At 38.5% G+C, this 19,285-nt stretch overlaps 1 protein-coding gene across 8 annotated transcripts in view; it reads right to left on the reverse strand.

The window, feature by feature from the left end:
• Nucleotides 1-19,285, reverse strand: part of AP3B1 (adaptor related protein complex 3 subunit beta 1) — a 269,538-nt gene that overhangs the window by 181,829 nt on the left and 68,424 nt on the right. For all 8 annotated transcript variants that reach the window (XR_011381834.1, XM_051837573.2, XM_070056312.1 and 5 more), the window contains 4 exons: nt 15,760-15,855; nt 15,014-15,174; nt 13,053-13,119; nt 1,462-1,644 (listed from right to left, as the gene is read on the reverse strand). Coding sequence is in view for 7 of the 8 variants with exons in the window: in XM_051837573.2 (XP_051693533.2) it covers nt 1,462-1,644; nt 13,053-13,119; nt 15,014-15,174; nt 15,760-15,855 (507 nt within the window). In the remaining variant the exon portion in view is untranslated. The remainder of the gene's footprint in view (nt 1-1,461; nt 1,645-13,052; nt 13,120-15,013; nt 15,175-15,759; nt 15,856-19,285) is intronic.

The raw sequence follows: 19,285 nt of genomic DNA on the forward strand, positions 1-19,285 counted from the left end.
GGGTGGAAAAAGCCATTGTAATCCGTAAGCTGTACTTTGGAAATTTATATTAAATAAAAGTTAAAAATAAATAAATAAACAAAAAAAACTGTCCTCTGTTAAATGATGAATAAAATTACTGAATAAAAAGACACAAGAAAAGTATAATTTCATTAATTTATGAGCACTTATGTGCCATTAAGATATTTATATATGAGTAAGTGAAAATATACTTTAATTATAATTATTTTTATAATATAAAAAGTCAAATGGAATTAATTTCATAGTCTTTTGGATAAAGGTATATTTTTAAATGTTTAAATAGCTCTTAATGCTATCAAATATTAAGCCAGTGTAGAAAACATAAACATTTTATAATTATAGACAAGATTGACATGTCACCCCCAAGCATACATTAACAACATTTTTCCATTTTAGTTAACTTTTTCTCTCACTTAATATAATTTTAAAGGAACAAAATCAAGATATACTGGGCACTCAAGGGCTAAGCATGAGTTTATGTACAAACTACTCTAACATATTTAGGGGTTATCTTTTAATTTTTACAGAAACAATTTTTTTAAATTTGTAATACTACACTTTATAAAATTAAGACAAAAATTAAACTGAATGTGCAAATCTTACGGGCTTTATTTATGCTTCAATAATACATATTTAATCTTTATATATTTAATATAGATGCAATAGATAATTATAACATGCATTTAACATATAATAAATATTTAACTATATACAGAGTGATTTCCATCAAGAACATATGTAACATATATAACAAAATTTTTAATTTTCTAAATTATCAGAATAAGCAGCTTCAATTGTTAATCTGCACAAAGAAAAAAAGTAACTTCACTTTAAGGTATATTTATTAATTTTACTACAAGGCTACGAGCTCAAGTGAAGAAAAGGAAAACAAACACATTTAGAAACATAAAACTAGGAAAAAATAGTTTAAAGTTCAAAAATAGTTTCCTGCAACAGCAAAAATTCATATGTAATAGTGTTTCAAACCTATTTACTGTTCATGGACTTACAAGTGAAAACTTGTAAGTTTATATTTATAGAAGTTTATATTTATAGAAGTTTATATTTATAGAAGTTTATATTTATATTTATATTTATATTTATATTTATAGGAGTGAGTACATGGAACGGCTAGGGCTCAAAGGTGGGAAAATAGCGAGTACTACAAAGTCATGATTTGGCAACATCACTGTAAATACTGTGTCATACTACTGCTCCTGACAGGGCCTCTGGCCGGGTTACACTCCATGCTCACCGTTCCATATATACCAAGCAGCACCGAAGCAACGGACATTATCTGTGCATTTATACTGCTTTCTGGACTTTCTAAAATAACATGAGAAAAATGAGTCCCACTGAAATGCAAACTTTTGTGCACATTTTTAACAGTTCATCCACTCTCTTGGTATAATTTATAAATGGAAGATTGTTCAAACTTACCTCTTTCCAAGGGCTAACAAACTGTGTTCGGGCATATCGCGTTAGCATGTGGATTATGACAACCTGCCCCCACTCTTCCACGTCAACCAGCAAGTTACAGAGCTTGCGGTAATTCTTGTGAATCAGATCGATTCTTTCTGGGCATACTTCTTCAAACGCCATCACAACACTGCCAGCTACCAGCTAGAAAAGAAAGAAATAGCAACTCATTAAAAAAAAGTTCCCCTGGCCCCACCCAAGACGCTACTCAGGAACACAGCTGTGTAATCACTGTTAGGATACTCAGTATTCAAGTATTCCATCAACCAACTAAAATGAATACTCATGTCTGAGTAACAAATTTTAAAGTACCACTCCCTTAAAGAATAATTTTAATAGTTGTAACATGTCTGGCAAAGTAACACTTCTCTGAAGAGAGTCAATACTGATAATTTTTTTATTTCCTAAGACTAGATTTCAATAAGTTGTTCATACACAGATTAAACATTAATATGTACCTTTTCTATATTTCAAAGCTACCTAATTTTAACCTGAAGATTCATAATAGACAGAAAAAGAAAACATTAACAAGGATCACACTGTCAGTTCAAAATGAGAATGCCAATAATTCCACAATGAACATATGTCAAAAAGTACATTAAGAACAGTGGTTTTTGTATGAAAACTCTTTGAAATCCTATATATCTTAATCCACCTGTTTTCAACAAAATACTTTATTTACAAAGAAAATGCATTGTTGAAATTTAAGTACGTCAATACTTACTATAACAATGTGTAATAATATATTCCCGAAAACGAATCTTGATGTGAATGGAAGGGGAGAGGGAGCGGGAGAGGGGAGGGTTGTGGGTGGGAGGGAAGTTACTGGGGGGGGGGGGAGCCACTGTAATCTATAAGCTGTACTTTGGAAATTTATATTCATTAAATGAAAGTTTAAAAAAATAATATATTCCCAACAAAATGCAGCTTTCCCAGGACCAATTAGTGATTCATAAATGGTGGTTTCTGAATTGTCATGCTTTTACAAAGTGGTAAAATTAAGACTGCTTTAGTATAAAGACATGAGGCCAGCAGAATCTGTAATATACACACATTTCTCTACATGCAACACTGACAAATTTGTAGTTAGCCAACAATACACTTTTGAAATAAATTAATATCATATTCTATTTGAACACTAGGGATCTTCATTTTAGTATCTAAAATTTCCCCAATGACTTAAAATAAGCAATTAAATAGCAATGTAACTTACTGAAATGGTACTTTTTGAAAAATATTAGATACAATGATATTCATATTTGAGTGTTTGTTCCTCGACTTGGCTGACATTTAGTTTATTAATATGCAACCAACAATACAATTGAAAGAAAACAGCTCAGAATATAGACTTGCTATTATGCTAAACAAGTTCCAAGTCCTGTGGGGATTTCATGAATTACCAATCAGCATAAACGTGAAGCCGCATTGATTGACTCCAGCCCAGCCCATGTACTGGTGCCTGCTGGTCCCAGCATGCATGCACCTCAATCGAGAAAGCAAAGGATTGATTATTTGTGTGAACTAAATAAAAATGTATTATGTGTATAATTTCCTATTTGCCACTGATACAGAAAAGAAGTTTGTGTTTTCAGTTCCATACTTTGATGTCTTCTGCATAAATTACTCTTCTGTGATATATTAATTCTACAAGGTTAAAATTAATATCATTTAAAATGTCTTAAAACAACTGCTTTTGACAAACTATAAAAATACTATTTGTAAGAAATAAACATTTACATATTTACATGTATATAGCAATCATATCAATATCTGTATCAATTGATAGAGTGTTAAAGTACAAAGATAAAGATTATCACCTAAAAAAGAAAATCCACAAAACTGAAAGTGTAATTCAATAGTTTGTTTTTACAAAATACTATGTAAAGCTGGGTTATGTAGAAATTCTTTCTTTCCAAATATTTAGACACCAAAAACTTAAATAAGAAATCAGCTGTCACATGATACAAAACTTTTTAAACCAGGAGTTGTTAAGTAACAATAATTCTGAAGTACCAAGACTCTGAAGTATCTAGAAATATTGTAAATCAAGAAAGCAAAGAAAATATGTAGCCATAAAGCTTAAAGAAGTATTAGAATAATTAGAATGTGACAAGTACCTCCATAAGAAAAAAGTGACTATTTTAGATAGTTAATTACATGGTGTTAGCAATTGGACCCTGCGCTAAACACTAGCATAAGAATTGATAATTCTGTTCTACTGAATGCTCAATATTATATAAAGCATTCAGAATTAAAATAAAATTATTTACTCAGATTTTAAAACCAAAAAAAATCTGATTTCCAAAAAACAGACAGTTAATTTCCATCTCACTGTGTCAATAGTAGCTTTTCATATAAGGGGAGAAATAAATCACTCCAATGAAACTAGCAATGAGCTCATCAAATTCAAATGCAGTTTTCCATTTATGTATTTTTTATATTAAAGCAATAAACATGGTTCATTTATCTTCCCTTGGTTGCCACGTTTTTCTGTGCTGTTGCTATGAACTTCAGCCATTAGCTGTGCTCCAAGGTAAACTACATGAACCATCAACAAAAGTGACACCCCATCTATGGAGTTCATATTTTCTCCAGATTATCTATGCTAGTTGACAAGCTGGTAATGAAAAAAATCACACTAAGCAAATGGCTCTTCTAATAACAATAAATTTTCTATAAAATTATGAAGGGTACAAAACGTTTCCTTGCATCTATTTTGTCATGAATTCTAATTAACGTTGCAAAAACCTGAGAGTGCTGGGTCATCACTAGAAGCACATCCAGGCTTGATTGATAATACAGTCTACGTTGGCCCCGCTGCCAAGATCCCCTTCCCTAAATTAATGGCCATCCAACCTGCCCTAATCATACAGCCCAAATGATATTCCCCTTCTTATTTCAATTTTCTTGAGGCATGGAAAATGGGAAAGATCAGTCATTTATCTTCTAATAGCTGGATAATAGATCTATCACAATAAAACATCTGCACAAACTCACAGTGTGGTTTTTTTTTTGCCCATAACGATGAGGCTTTTTACCAACATTAAATCAATAACTTACAAAATGGTGTCTTTCTTTACAGTTTAGCTATAAACTATCAATCTGTTCATTAAATGTAATGTTATATTTAAAACTGAGAGGAAACTTTACATCATCAAAACATAAACAAACAACTCAACTTTTTATTAGACAGTGATCTAATTTATTTTCCCAAGATACTGATTACTATTAGAAAGTTAAATATTACCAAAATATTTTCTTTAAAATTAACCTAGAAGGAAAGGGAAATAAAACCATCTTGTTTTTGAGGCATTCTAAATAAAGGAATGCCTACTCCTGCACCTTAATTGCTTAACAAATAAGAAAGAACATCTATCTACATTTTAAAGAAAAACAAGACTGCTACAAATTTTAAAAGCAACTTGGTAAGTGAACCTTAGGAAAATCACGTGGTGTTTAGAATGTGTTAATTAGTGAATGCTAATGAAAATGACATAAAAATCTAGAAATGTGCAATAAAAATCACATATAAAGAAAATCATAATTGTTAGGGATTACAGAATGCAGATAAAAGCATCCCTTTTAACGTCACTGATTTGAGTTACAAGGCTTCTTTAGGATCTTCACAAACATACAGGTATCTTCAGACGACATCTGCCTACATAACACTAAAATGTTATTTCAACTAGTTACCGTAACTGCATTCCAAAACCCAACGTGATTTGTTTTTTGGAAAGAGATAACCGTATGACAACAGCGGTCACTCTCCAGTCAAAGAGAAAGCGATCCTATCACCTTCAGTACGGTCACAGCACGCTCCACCTTCTCTTACATGAGAATTACTGTACTAATTTACTCTGAGGTCCCGACTGTAGGAAAATCTTCCCTTAGCCTAGAAGAAGCAAGGACTCAGCACCCACAGAAGTTTGTGCAAGGTTTAAACAGATCACTCATCAGTAGCGTGCTATCATTATGATACTGATCCTATCAACACACAACTGACAGGATATACATTTTTTTTTCAAAATTGTAAATAAATAACACAAAACCATTTAAGTGGGAAAATGTTAAATCAAATTATTTGATTCCTTATTGATTTTAAATGTCAATGCTGACATTGTAAATTCGGTAGGGAGAAAAAAATGCACCTATATTCCTTCAATAAATTATTACATGTGACCAAAAAGAGGGTAAAACCTGAGATAAGACCTATTAAACACTGGTATAGACAAAATATTTTTAACTTCAGGGAGTCTTCAAAAAGTTCATGAAAATGCATATTATGAAAAAACTAACAATGGATTTCAAACATTTCTTTGGCCCAAATAAAATTCTTTTAATTTCATTTCCAGTGAACTTTTTGAGCACCATCATATATAATCATAGAAAGGAAAAAATTATCAGAAAACACTTTCAAAATACATTTAATTTAAACACTCATACTGGGTAAATCTGAATCTCCCAATCCAACCCCCTCCCCCAAAAAAACAAAAATCAATGCCCAAAATAAAAACCACAACAGGTTTCAAATTCTGAATGAATAAAAACCACAGTTTTCAAATTTTAAATTACAGATAAGTACAAAAACCCTAAATTGCCAGAGTTACTTTCACACTTTTATCACAAACATTACAAATACCTAACACAATGATGTTGTGGGGCTGGGAGTGGGGGAGGAGAATGATGTGCAGATGCCCAGAAGAAAACAGACAGTTAGGCAGCAGTTAGGGGTGTGCCCAAGCCTGAACTTATCACACAGAGAAACCAGAGTCTACGTGTGGAAACACTGAAAAAGATTCCCCAGCAGACTACAGACTACATTGGAACAGAGGAGATGCCGGAGGACGTCATTTGGAAAGTTTCAAGGAAAAACCAGGTTGAAAAAGGAGTAAAGAGAAGCCCCTCACAAACTGTGGGGTAGTGGCCAGTGTTCTGGCACCACAGTGGGTTAAGCCACAGCCACCTGCAACACCCGCATCCCATGTGCATGCAGGTTCAAGTCTCGGCTTCTCTGCTTCTGATTCAGCTCCTACTGAGCCCAGGCTAAGAGCAACAGAAGCCCTGACAACCACATGGGAGACCTGGATGGCGTTCCAGGCTCCTGCAGCCATCTGGGGAGTGAACCAGAGGACTGAAGCAGGCGCTCTCTCTCTCTTTTTCCCTCTCTCTCCCTGTCTCTGTAACTCTGCCTTTCAAATAAATAAATCTTACAAAACAAAACAAAACAAAACTGTGGGGTAACAACAAAAAGGAATTAGGAAACAGAAAACTTAGGTACTATGATATGTATCTCAAAATTACCTTAGGAGGAAGCCCACACTGTGGCACAGCCAGTTAAGCTGTCACCTGAGGACCAGCGTCCCATATCAAAGCAAAGCCCAAGTCCATAGTCCTAGATGCTCCACTTCTGGTCCAGCTCCCTGCTAATACACCTGAGTCCTTGCCACCCACATGGGAAACCGAGAAGGAATTCCTGGCTCCTGGCTCAGGCTTGACCCAATCCCAGCTGTGGCGACTATCTGGGGAGTAAAGCAGCAAATGGAAAAACTCTTTGTCTCTCTGTCACTCTTCCCTTCAAAAAAATCACACATGTAAACTAAAGGCAAGGTTCCCCTGGGAGGACATGGTTGGATGAAAACGTAATACAGAACATTAAAAAGAAGGGAAAAAGAACTAAGAGAACAAAAATGAGACAAGGAAGAAGAAGAAAGGTTTAGAGAGACAGTGGCTAAAATATAAGACCAAGAAGATCCAACCTACATAAAATTTGAGTCCTTGAAGAAAATAACAACTGAAGAGAATGCCAAAAATAATACAAGTTCTAAATCAACATTTTGAAAGGGCTGATTACATACAAAGAAAAAACTGACCCATGTCAACCAACTCTGACCCTGCAAAACTACTGTTTCAAAATAAGGAAAAAAAAAAAAAAAAAAAAAAAAAAAAAAACCTCCTCAAAGCCAAGTGTCTTTAGTAATTCAGACAAAAGTATTTGCAATACACTGAAAAATGGTAAGGGTGTCCACCATATCCACTCCTACGGAACAATGTACTGAAGATATCTGCCAACATAATTAGACAAGAGGAAGTAAAGCCATCTCTAGTTGAAGATATAATTCATTCCATACAAAAATAAAGAAACAAGGAGAATGAACGAGGAAACTAACTCAAATAAATAATTTGGTGAAGGAACACATGCAAGTCACCATGCAGAAAAGCACAGTCTTCTCATTTGTCAACACAGCAAGTTTAAAAAATCTGATTTACTATAACAGGAAAAAATGAGACTACAGACACAAACAACCCTACCCTGTTACCTGCACTCTACCGCTCCCACAGAAGCACAGGCTCACACTTCAAAGCAGTCTTCCTTCTGCATCAGGGATTAGGCAACACCCTAAGTTACCTGCCCTCTACCGCTCCCACAGAAGCACAGGCTCACACTTTAAGACAGTCTTTCTTCTGCATCAGGGATCAGGCAACAAGGGAAACACACTGAGCGTCATGGGAGCCACGTTTCTTACTACTGGAGAGGAATGAAGAAACGAAAATGCAGGCTGCCGGATGAAGTTACAAGTATCAGTGCAAATTTCTGTTATGTGTGTGTTTTTAAATTCACATTCCCTGGAGACACTTATTTCTAATTTTTAATGTTTATTATCACCTCATATTTTATTTTATATAAAATGGCTCCTTCAATCCAAAGAGCAACTTTAGAAATGGTTAAGTCCTACACATTTGGAAACTGAGTCATGAAGGCTTAATATGTTGCTATCTTAAGAAGTTTAGCCATGATCCCAATTCTGTCTAATTACAAAGACTATACTTTTCACCTGTAACATGCTATATCTGGGAAGATACACACACATTAGATATGGAGATTTCATTCCCAGGCCATCTAACGAATCTGTTTTCATCTTCAATGTAGAAGAAATGATGGTAAACCATCTTAAAATAAGGAATGGTGCCGGTGCCACGGCTCAATGGGCTAATCCTCTGCCTGCGGTGCCGGTACCCTAGGTTCTAGTCCCAGATGGGGTGCCGGATTCTGTCCCAGTTGCTCCTCTTCCAGTCCAGCTCTCTGCTGTGGCCCGGGATTGCAGTGGAGGATGGCCCAAGTGCTTGGGCCCTGCACCCCATGGGAGACCAGGAGGAAGCACCTGGCTCCTAGCTTCGGATCGGCACAGTGCGTCAGCAGTAGCAGCCACTTGGGGGGTGAACCAACGGAAAAAGAAGACCTTTCTCTCTCTCTAACTCTGCCTACACCTCCCCCCCCAAAATAAGGAATGTTTCTCATGGATCTTATTCTCCACAGTCCCTAGCAAATATCTTCCACATAAAACAAATGATTTCTTTAATTATTAAAATCAAGTTAACCCCAATAGCAATAAGATCAACTTTGTATATCTGGGTCTTAGCAGCAGACAGTATGCCTGTCAAATAAAAAAGACAAAGAGGAATCAAATTTCTTTCCTCTATCGTCAATTATTGAGTCAATCTATATCTGATTATCTTCAAAATTATGACAATAATGCATAGAAGAAGACAGTGAACATTTCTGCTACACTATAGATTCAAAAAAATCACCGAGAGGCTTAGGAATGAAAACTCCAAGTATAATTTCCATGAATAACAACAGTATTTTTTAAGTAGTAAAAAATAACTAAAAGATTTAAAAAGTTTAGCAGTCGTATTCATTTAGTGACTCTCCTCACTTCAAAAAAAAAAAAAAAAAAACTTACTGGAGTAATGAGAAACAAAAGAACACTTGAGACACATATAAACAAACAAAACGGCTAAAAATCCAACCATATTGGCCGGCGCCGCGGCTCACTAGGCTAATCCTCCGCCTAGCGGCGCCGGCACACCGGGTTCTAGTCCCGGTCGGGGCGCCGGATTCTGTCCCGGTTGCCCCTCTTCCAGGCCAGCCCTCTGCTGTGGCCAGGGAGTGCAGTGGAGGATGGCCCAGGTGCTTGGGCCCTGCACCCCATGGGAGACCAGGAAAAGCACCTGGCTCCTGGCTCCTGCCATCGGATTAGCGCGGTGCGCCGGCTGCAGCGCGCCGGCCGCGGCGGCCATTGGAGGGTGAACCAACGGCAAAAGGAAGACCTTTCTCTCTGTCTCTCTCTCTCACTGTCCACTCTGCCTGTCAAAAAAAAAAAAAAAAAAAAAAATCCAACCATATTAATAACGTTAAGTGTGAATGGATTAAAAAACTCAGTCAAGGGCCAGTGCCGCGGTTCACTAGGCTAATCCTCCGCCTGCGGCACTGGCACCACAGGTTCTAGTCCCAGTCAGGGCACAAGATTCTGTCCCGGTTGCCCCCTTCCAGTCCAGCTCTCTGCTGTGGCCCGGGATTGCAGTGGAGGATGGCCCAAGTGCTTGGGCCCTGCACCCCATGGGAGACCAGGAGGAAGCACCTGGCTCCTGGCTTCGGATCGGCGCAGCGCCACCGGCCATGCAGCCACATGGGGGGATGAACCAACAGAAAAAGGAAGACCTTTCTCCCCCCCCCCCCTCTCTCTCTCTCACTGTCTAACTCTGGCTGCCAAAGAAAAAAAAAAAACTCAGTCAAAAGAACATAATGCCATTCCAGATAAAAACCATATGCCATCGACTGGAGACATATATTATATACAAAAATACAAAAAGATTAAAAATAAAAACCTATGGGGGCTGGCGCTGCGGCTCACTAGGCTAATCCTCCACCTTGTGTCGCTCCCCCATTTGCGGAGGAACGACACTAGACCCTGTGCTGTTCTTTCATCTGCTCAGCCCTTCCCGGGTTTGCTGCTGGTTCTTCCCGGGTTGGCTGCCGACCCCTCCACCTCCGTGGAAGGGCAGTTCCCCCTGCCACTTTCCCCACTTCCACGGGGGAGCGGCACACCGCCGGCCGGCTCTCTCGGGGGCTGCTCAGGTGTTCCTTCAGATGTTCCTGGTGCATGTTGTCTCTCTCCTCCTTTATAGTCCTCTTCCACCAATCCCAACTCTGCTACCCACACGCCGAGCACGCTGCTCTCCTCCAATCAGGAGCAGGATCAGCTCCTGCAGCTTATCAGTCAAATTGGCAAGAGGCAGCTGCGTAGAGGTTGTTTGCTCTCTCTCTCAGCGCCATATTGTGGGATAGCAGATGCACAGAATTAGTCCTAGTTCCAGTAATTTAGTCTAGTCTCAGTTGCTCCCCACAACCTTGCGGCGCCGGCACACGGGGTTCTAGTCCCGGTCAGGGTGCCGGATTCTGTCCCAGTTGCCCCTCTTCCAGGCCAGCTCTCTGCTGTGGCCAGGGAGGGCAGTGGAGGATGGCCCAAGTCCTTGGGCCCTGCACCCCATGGGAGACCAGGAGAAGCACCTGGCTCCTGGCTTCGGATCAGCGCGGTGTGCTGGCTGCAGCGCGCAGGCCGCGGCAACCATTGGAGGGTGAACCAATGGCAAAGGAAGACCCTTCTCGCTGTCTTTCTCTCTCACTGTCCACTCTGCCTGTCCAAAAAAAAAAACAAACCTATGGGGCTGGCACTGTGGTGTAGTGGGTTAAGCATCTGCATGCAGCGCAAGCATCCTATATGGGCACTGGTTCATATCCCAGCTGCCCCACTGCCGATCTAGCTCCCTGATGGCCTGGGAAAGCAGTGGAAGGTGGTGGCCCAAGTCCTCGGGCCCCTGCATCTGCAGCAGAGACCCAGAAGAAGCTCCTAGCTCCTGGATGCAGATGAGCTCAACTTGGGTTGCTGCGGCCATTTGGGAAGTGAACCAGTGAATAGAAGACCTCGCCCTCTGTCTCTTCCTCTCTGTGTGACTCTGCCTCTTAAGTAAAATAAATAAATCTCTAAAAATTTTTTTAAAAAAGGCAAGAAAACGTATGTACTAAAAACAGCAACCACAGAAAGTTGGAATGGCTGTACTAACACCAAACACACACAAAAAAAGTCTAAGCAAAAAGTGTTTCTAGAGATAGAAGAACATTTTATAATAACAAAATGGAAAAAACACATATGCACTAAATATCAGAGCTCCTGAAGATATGAAGCAAATAATGACAGAATGGGAAAGACAAACTTCACTATCCCACTCTCAATAAGGCTAGAACCAGTAGGCATAAGACACAAAACACGACCCATACACTACCAAAAGATGATCACTTCATTAAGATCATTCTTTGTAGCCAATAAAGCAGCCTAGTATGTATGAAAATATTTTAATATTTCCTAAAAACACATTTGTAACACTAAAAGCCAATTCTCAAATTTTCCAAAATCCCTTTAACATTTAATGCTTCATTTTAAGATAATGGTTTTCCCAAGTCCTTTTAAAATCCAAATACACTATTGTTTGAAATAAACTTAGATTCTATAAGCGGTCGACAAGAGTCTTCAGTTAAAGAAAAGATTTTCCCCAACTTCAGACTCTGATCAACAAACATGTAGGAGTCAGAGCTGTGGTGTAGCAGGTTAAAACCCCAGCCTGTAGCACCAGCATCCCCTTAGGCCACCAGTTCAAGTCCCAGCTGCTCCACTTCCAATCCAGTGTTCTGCTATGGCCTGGAAAAGTAGTGGAAGATGGCCCATCTCCCTGGGCCCCTGCACCCGCATGGGAGACCCGGAAGAAGCTCCTGGCTCCTGGCTTCCAATCAGCTCAGCTCTGTCCATTGTGGTCATTTGGGGAGTGAACCAGCAGAATGGAAGACCACTTTATCTCTCTCTGACTCTACCTCTCTCCATAACTCTCTTTCAAATAAATAAAATAATTCTTAAAAAAGAAACAAACAGGCCGGCGCCATGGTTCACTGGGCTAATCCTCCGCCTTGCAGCGCCGGCAGCCCGGGTTCTGGTCCCGGTTAGGGTGCCGGATTCTGTCCCGGTTGCCCCTCCTCCAGGCCAGCTCTCTGCTGGCCAGGGAGTGCAGTGGAGGATGGCCCAAGTGCTTGGGCCCTGCACCCGCATGGGAGACCGGGAGAGGCACCTGGCTCCTGCCATCGGATCAGCGCGGTGCGCTGGCCGCAGCGGCCATTGGAGGGTGAACCAGTGGCAAAGGGAAGACCTTTCTCTCTGTCTCTCTCTCTCACTGTCCACTCTGCCTGTCAAAAAAAATAAAAATAAAAAAAAATAAAAATAAAAAAAAGAAATAAACAAGTAACAAACTTAACTTTACAATGCAATCTTTATTATATGGAAACCTTTGATCTTCGAAGATTTTAAAATTCTTAGAAGCTCCATTAATGCTCATACCACTTTGGAGTGGGCATTTGGTCCAGCAATTAAGACGCCAGACTGGTTCCAGCTCCTGAACCCCGCCTCCTGCCACTACAGACGCTGGGAGGCAGCAGGTAACCTCTCAAGTGATGGCCTCCTGTTGCCCCTTGGAGACCTAGACTGCATTCCCAGCTCCCATCTTAGGCCCCAGCTGTCGCAGGCATTTGAGGAGTGATTTAGCAGATGGGATCTGTTTTTCTCTCTCCACAACTGAGGTTTGAAATAAAATTAATTACATAAAATATCCAATGGTAAATGATACTATGTAAATAAAAAACTATTTTAATAACAAAAGATTTTACTTACTGTGCTTTTATCTTTCAAAAGCTTTTCAATTACTTCAATTAACATTTCCTTTTGCTCTGGATCAAGACTGAAACAGTAAAAGAAAACCTTTATCAATTTCTTTCCTTAATTCTGGTTTTAAAAGATGCTCATGGTTCATGATGCTAAAAAATCTTAAAAGAAGGGAGGGAAGGAAAAATTATTTCAACATAGAAACAGAAAAGAAATTTATAGTAAAATAGAAAGTTTTTCTCATAAACGTGTCCTAAACTTCATCACATTAACTAAGTCAAGTATACATGATAAGTGTTTAAATAAGACTTCACTTTTAAGAAAAAAGACTTAATCTGTTTGAAAGGCAGAGTTAGAGACACAGAGTGAGATAAAGAGAGGTCTTCTCTTCACTGGTTCACTTCCTAGATGGCTGCAATGGCAGGATGTGGGCCAGGCAGAAGCCAGGAGCCACATGGGTGCAGGGGCCCAAGCACGCGGGCCATCCTCGGCTGCTTCCCAGGTCATGTGCAGGGAGGTGGATGGGAAACGGAGCAGCTGGGATTCAAAACAGCCCTTCCAGGACAGGATGCCAGCGTTGCAGCAGGCAGCTGTGCCACAACACTGATCCCCCAAATCACTTCTCAAACTAGTTGGAAAACCCAAGGAAGTAATTTCAAGTAGGTAGAGCACAAGTTGCTTCGACTGGGTTAAAAACAATAGCCATCATGTTTACTATGGATACATAACTGCTTAAAACAAATACAGGGAATTTCCAAATAAGAATGTATTATCATACCAGTGGGAAGACAGGTTTTTAAAACCTGCCCTATAAGAACCAGAAAAATAAGAGGTAAGAATGGACTGTATTGTGTTACTAGATCATGAATTCCTGGCTACCAGCAGGACTCAAGGCCAGAGAGAGAACCTGCAGCACAGTGACAAAAGGATTTTGAAGCCATCATAGTGAGCTTTGATCTTTCCCAAGTTTATAATGAGAAAGCTCAAGAGTGAAAAGCAATATAAATGTGGACAGTTACTTTAAAAATAGGAGTTTTTACCTTTTATAGGCATTATATAATTATATTATTAGCCATTATAATTATCTGAAGCTTCAGGTCTTTCAACTTCTTTCAAATTCCAGTTTCAGTCGCCTTCTCCAAGAAGTCTTTCCTAACTAATCCCACATCACTGCATCTTTACTTTCTGGCCAAACCGGTAACACGATGGCTTCTGTTCTTCCAAAGGTATCATTAGTATGTTTTTGCATACAACACACAATGGCACTTGAAAAAATGGGTGGGAAAAGTTTAAAAATAGTATGTATTTCCCACAAACTTTTTGAAGATAAATTTTATCATATGCTAATATCTTGGTCAATTATAGCTTGCCTTAATTATTTGGCATATGATTGATTTTCTTCTGCAAATGGAAAATATACTTTTCTTAAGTGTCACAACTGCTATTGTTGGCATAAATCTGGCTGACGCAGCGCTGTGGACACACTATCACACACACACAGTGTGCTACTACAGTCTCATAGATCACTTTTCAAAAATCATTTAACAAATAGCTCTGGGAAAGAACGAGACAAGGAGAAGAACAGAAGGAACAAAGATGGAACAAGGGACAAGCTGAGAAGATAATGCAATTAACATTCTACTCAATAATACAGAAAGAAATCTCAGTATTCTAATAACTGAGACGTGTGTACAAGGGACAGACTATATAAATGAGAATTCAAATTCTGATTATTTTCAAGCTAATAAAATCTATCACAGGTCCCATTTATCACAGGTCCTAATTAGTTCACAAATTAAAAGCTTGCATAGGGTTTCTGTAACCAAAATTAAAAATTCATAAAGATGTCTGAGGCAAATATTAATCATTTGATTTACTTTTAAGAGCTCATAAAATAAGTCTCTGTGGTCCATCACCTTCTGGGTAAGAGTGCAACATTACAGATTTTCAGTATTATCAAAAACACCTACCTGTACAGCTTCTGTATTGCGTGGGCTGCGTTCTTCCTAACATACGGTGACAAGTCGGCAGAAGCGTCCTTGATAGCGAGCATCATGATAGGCACAATGATTGGCACTCTGATGCTTGACAGAACTCTCAAAGCACTGGCACGGATTAGCTGGTTTGGGTCCTAACGAAGCGCAAAAATACTCATCAGAATTTTAAGTTTGCAAATATTTCAAAGGCATCTTTATGACAATTAATAGGTGCTTATAGGGTGCAATATAAAGACAGGAGAAAGCTACTTGAAGTGAACACCCAGGATATGGAAGTGGGTAAAAACAAGTAAATAAACGTTTATTTCTATGAATATTTTAAAGAAAAATAATGGTTATAATTGAAATTGATAAATTATTATTACATGAGGCAGACTTCTAGGATTTCATAATAATAAAATGTTGCAGGTCATAAATTTTATCTTTGAGAAGGTCTTATGCTCCCTCTTTGAACACTTTTTTCAATTAGCTGCTATGATGAACAGTTTTTTGATGCATGCTAATGTTTTCACCAGACATACAGAAACATCACAGAAGCTACAGCAGACAAGGCAAGGTTCCAGGTGGCTATACAAATCACTTTCCAATGGCGCTGACCAGGTACTAGGGCAGACCTTTTAACTCTTTCGAGACAGTCCTGTGCTATTTAGAAGATTACTGCTCCAGTTCTTCAAGTGCCCAGAAACCGTAACTATCTGCCTGCTGACTCCATTATTTACCTTCAGAGCCCGCTGAAAAGTGCTGATGGATAAGAGAGCCAGGTCCTGCTGCTCCTCGGCGTACCGGACCAGGTAAACATACACCAACTTCTTTATCTGGTTTAAAAAAAAACGTTTTTGAAAGTCATTTACTCATAGCCGGAGGGAAAATTTAAAAATCAGTAGGTTCTACACCAAAATATACTCTCGATTATTTCTCTAGTATATTAAGTATACCTGGTCATAGTTCAGATTATAAAATAAAGATAATATTTTGGCAACCAAAAAGCTTATGAAGTAAGCATTTTAATCATCTAATCCATAACAGCAGCATTCTATCAAGTGTCCCTCCCTCTAAAAGGAAATTTAAGAAATTCCCTGAGCAAAATTCACAAGAATATTAGAACAGTAACTGAAGTGGGAAGTATTTTCACAATCAGTAAGGAAGAACGAACGTGAGCCCTGTCCAGCAGTCACATAGTAAGGGGACTTATACTTCCTTCTTGCCCCAAAGATTCTGGAGTCCCGTCTCTGACCTAACGGGAATACTCACACCGTATTACACATTATTCAAGATTTCCAGTTCAGAATTAACAATGTACAGTGGGTACTTCAAAAAGCTCATGGGAAAATATAATTCAAAGATAAGCATATTTTGCTACAAAAGTTTTTGAAACTCAAGCATTTTTTTCCTAAAATGCATTTTTATGAACTCTGAGACTTCTTGTATGCCTGGATTTCAAAACATTTTTACCACTATAAACTTATCTTTTAAATCCATTTCCACAAACTTTTTGAAGCAATCTCATATGTCAGTAACACTAATTTAATGTAACAGAAACTCCAAAAGCCTGGACTTGTGTTCTGAAAAGTTTTTAAAGCCAATTTAATTATTAGGCTTAACACAAAATTATGAACAGAAAAAAATAAATAAAAATGGAATTTTAGTTGTTGTTCATCAATTGCTTCCTTTTCACAAATCCTAGATACTACCTGATTGCTTTTTGCATATATACTGGCATAGTACACCCTAAAATTTTCTGGAATGTTCAAAAAAACATAAAAAATGGAAGGGAGACTAGTTGGAAATGGCTGGAGAGGAAAAAGAGTGCCACCCTGGGTTATGCCAAACCAACCAACGTCTACACTGCTTCACAGGCAGCTGCCAGGCCCCTTCTGCCTCCACAGTCTGATTTCTGCACACACAGGATTCTGAGCCCTTTCACCACTCTACTGCTCTCTCACAAACCTGCTCTCACTCTAGTCTGCATTCCTTCGGCTGCGGCCCTCCACACTACAAATGGCCTGAACAGAACAGACCAGTGACAGCTTCCAACAAGGCACTTCACTGACACACACAACTCTTGTTCTGTGTGTTTATGATACAACTAATTCCTGGCTTAAGCTCTGTATTTTTCCAAACCATACTTGAGCGACTTTCTCAGGGGATTTTAAAAATTTAAGTGAGGGGCAAAATCTTACATTTATCAACAGAAGTTTTAAATACCAAATTCAATGCACCATGTTATTTTGTTAAGAAAACCTTAGACCTTAATTTTACAAGTTCTAAGAACAAACCTAGTGAGTATACTTTCTACATCTTCATCATTATTAATAGAGATGCTAAACATAACCATTTAAAGTTAATAATTCATTCATTTATATTACATGGACACAGAGGTGAAACAAACGAAATAATTTATTCCTAATTAGTCTTCAGTGTTGAATGACTCCACAGAATCATAAAAGGAAAATCTCAATACAGCTTATAATCTATCACCAAACTTCTTTCCTATTTACAAAAGCAGTCCCCAAATATAACTTACACTTTCTGTCTCAATTTCCATTAGGTTACACTCCTGAGTTACACCACGTCACGCTAATTCCACTTACCAAATTTTCCACAAAAGCAAATATTAAATAATAAAATATTAACAGAGTAAAATAAATTATACCTACATAACATTAAACCATGCAGCCACTATAACGAGTTCAATAAACATGTATATGATACCCAAAATATATCCCCTTAACAATTTTTACTGGTTTATAGTGTGAATCCTATGATCTCATTTGTATTTGAATCAACAGATGCGCACACTGTATTTTATTCAGTCTAACATACAAAATCAGTTTTTCTTTTTTTTTTAATGAGGAAGTTGAAAATTTTATTATGTTTCTTATTTGCTATAGAGCTGCTGCTTCACTGTATAAAACAGCACCAGCACACGCAGTATATCGCAAAATTAAGATAGTATTGTTCTTTCTCTGGCACTGTACAACTAAAACTTGTGCATTTCCAGTTACTTCCAATGGAAAGATCATCACATATTTTGACCCCAATCCAGGGATGGGTATAAGCAAGTTACAATATTATGTAAGGCTTAAGATAACAATGTTATCCTTGCATTACATTATTTGTATACCTAGTTTTTAGCACAGATAACTTCATGATTCTGAATTAGTGCCTAGAGCCGAGTATAAAAATCACAAGGTACTGTGAAAAGATACGTATTATGTTCATCTGCAATCACTACAAAGTTAGGGCATATTTTCTTCCAGTAGCAGAGTTGAAAGTAGTATTGAAAGTAGTTGCTATGTTAAGTCCTGTCCAGCACTAATTTAAGATAAAACTGTGTGGACTGAGTTACTCCATATTAGCTCATGCAAGGGTTCCACTTTCACTCCTCAATAGCTTTTATGTGTTTCTCATAGGCTTCTTCACTCATTAGTACGTCTGGTTCTGAAGGGTTACTCAGTGTCCTCTTGATCAGCCACCCATCTTCATAACTAGATTTGTTGCCGAGTCCTGGGTTTTCTGCAAGGGTTTCATTAATTTCAGTTACTTCTCCTGGTGGAGGAGAATAGAGTTCACTAGCAGTTTTCACACTTTCCAAAGCACCAAACTCACTGTGGCTCAGAAAAAAATGATGTGCCTCATATCAGACCATCTTCCTTGTTTGTTCAATTTTGTCCCAACTTCAGGCAGACTACAAAAAGCATCTCCTAAGGCTTCCTGTGCAAAATTGCTGATTCCCACTGCTCCAATACCATTTTCTGTTGTTATCCATTCATGTTTCTCTGTGAATTTATGCACTAAGAGCAGAGTGGGTCCTGTGCGCAGCATCTGCACAGCCCACGCCCGCAGTTACCAGGACACAGGTGAGCAGGCTCCAGGGCAGAGGCGAACAGGCTGCAGGCCATGGCAGGCAACATGTTTCAAGCTATGCCATTGTTTTATGTACCACAAAGTAACAAAGAATGAAGAAGCCCTGCCCAGTGTAAGTCAACACCATATGTTAAGATAAATCCTACCTACAGAAACTCTAAAATTGAAAACAAGTATCTTAAAATAGATACGATATTGTAAAAATGGCAAACAGGTACACACGGCAGTCCCCACCTCCTGTATCTGTAAGGCAGATGTTCCAATAGCAGCAGAGGATGCCTCACTATGGACATGATACTGATTCATATACGTTCACACACACACACACAATGTTTTTTCCTATAAATTCAAACATATGATAAAATTTAACTTATAAAT

Source organism: Oryctolagus cuniculus, chromosome 14, assembly GCF_964237555.1.
Source record: "Oryctolagus cuniculus chromosome 14, mOryCun1.1, whole genome shotgun sequence".
In the NCBI taxonomy this organism is placed as follows: Eukaryota; Metazoa; Chordata; class Mammalia; order Lagomorpha; family Leporidae; genus Oryctolagus; species Oryctolagus cuniculus.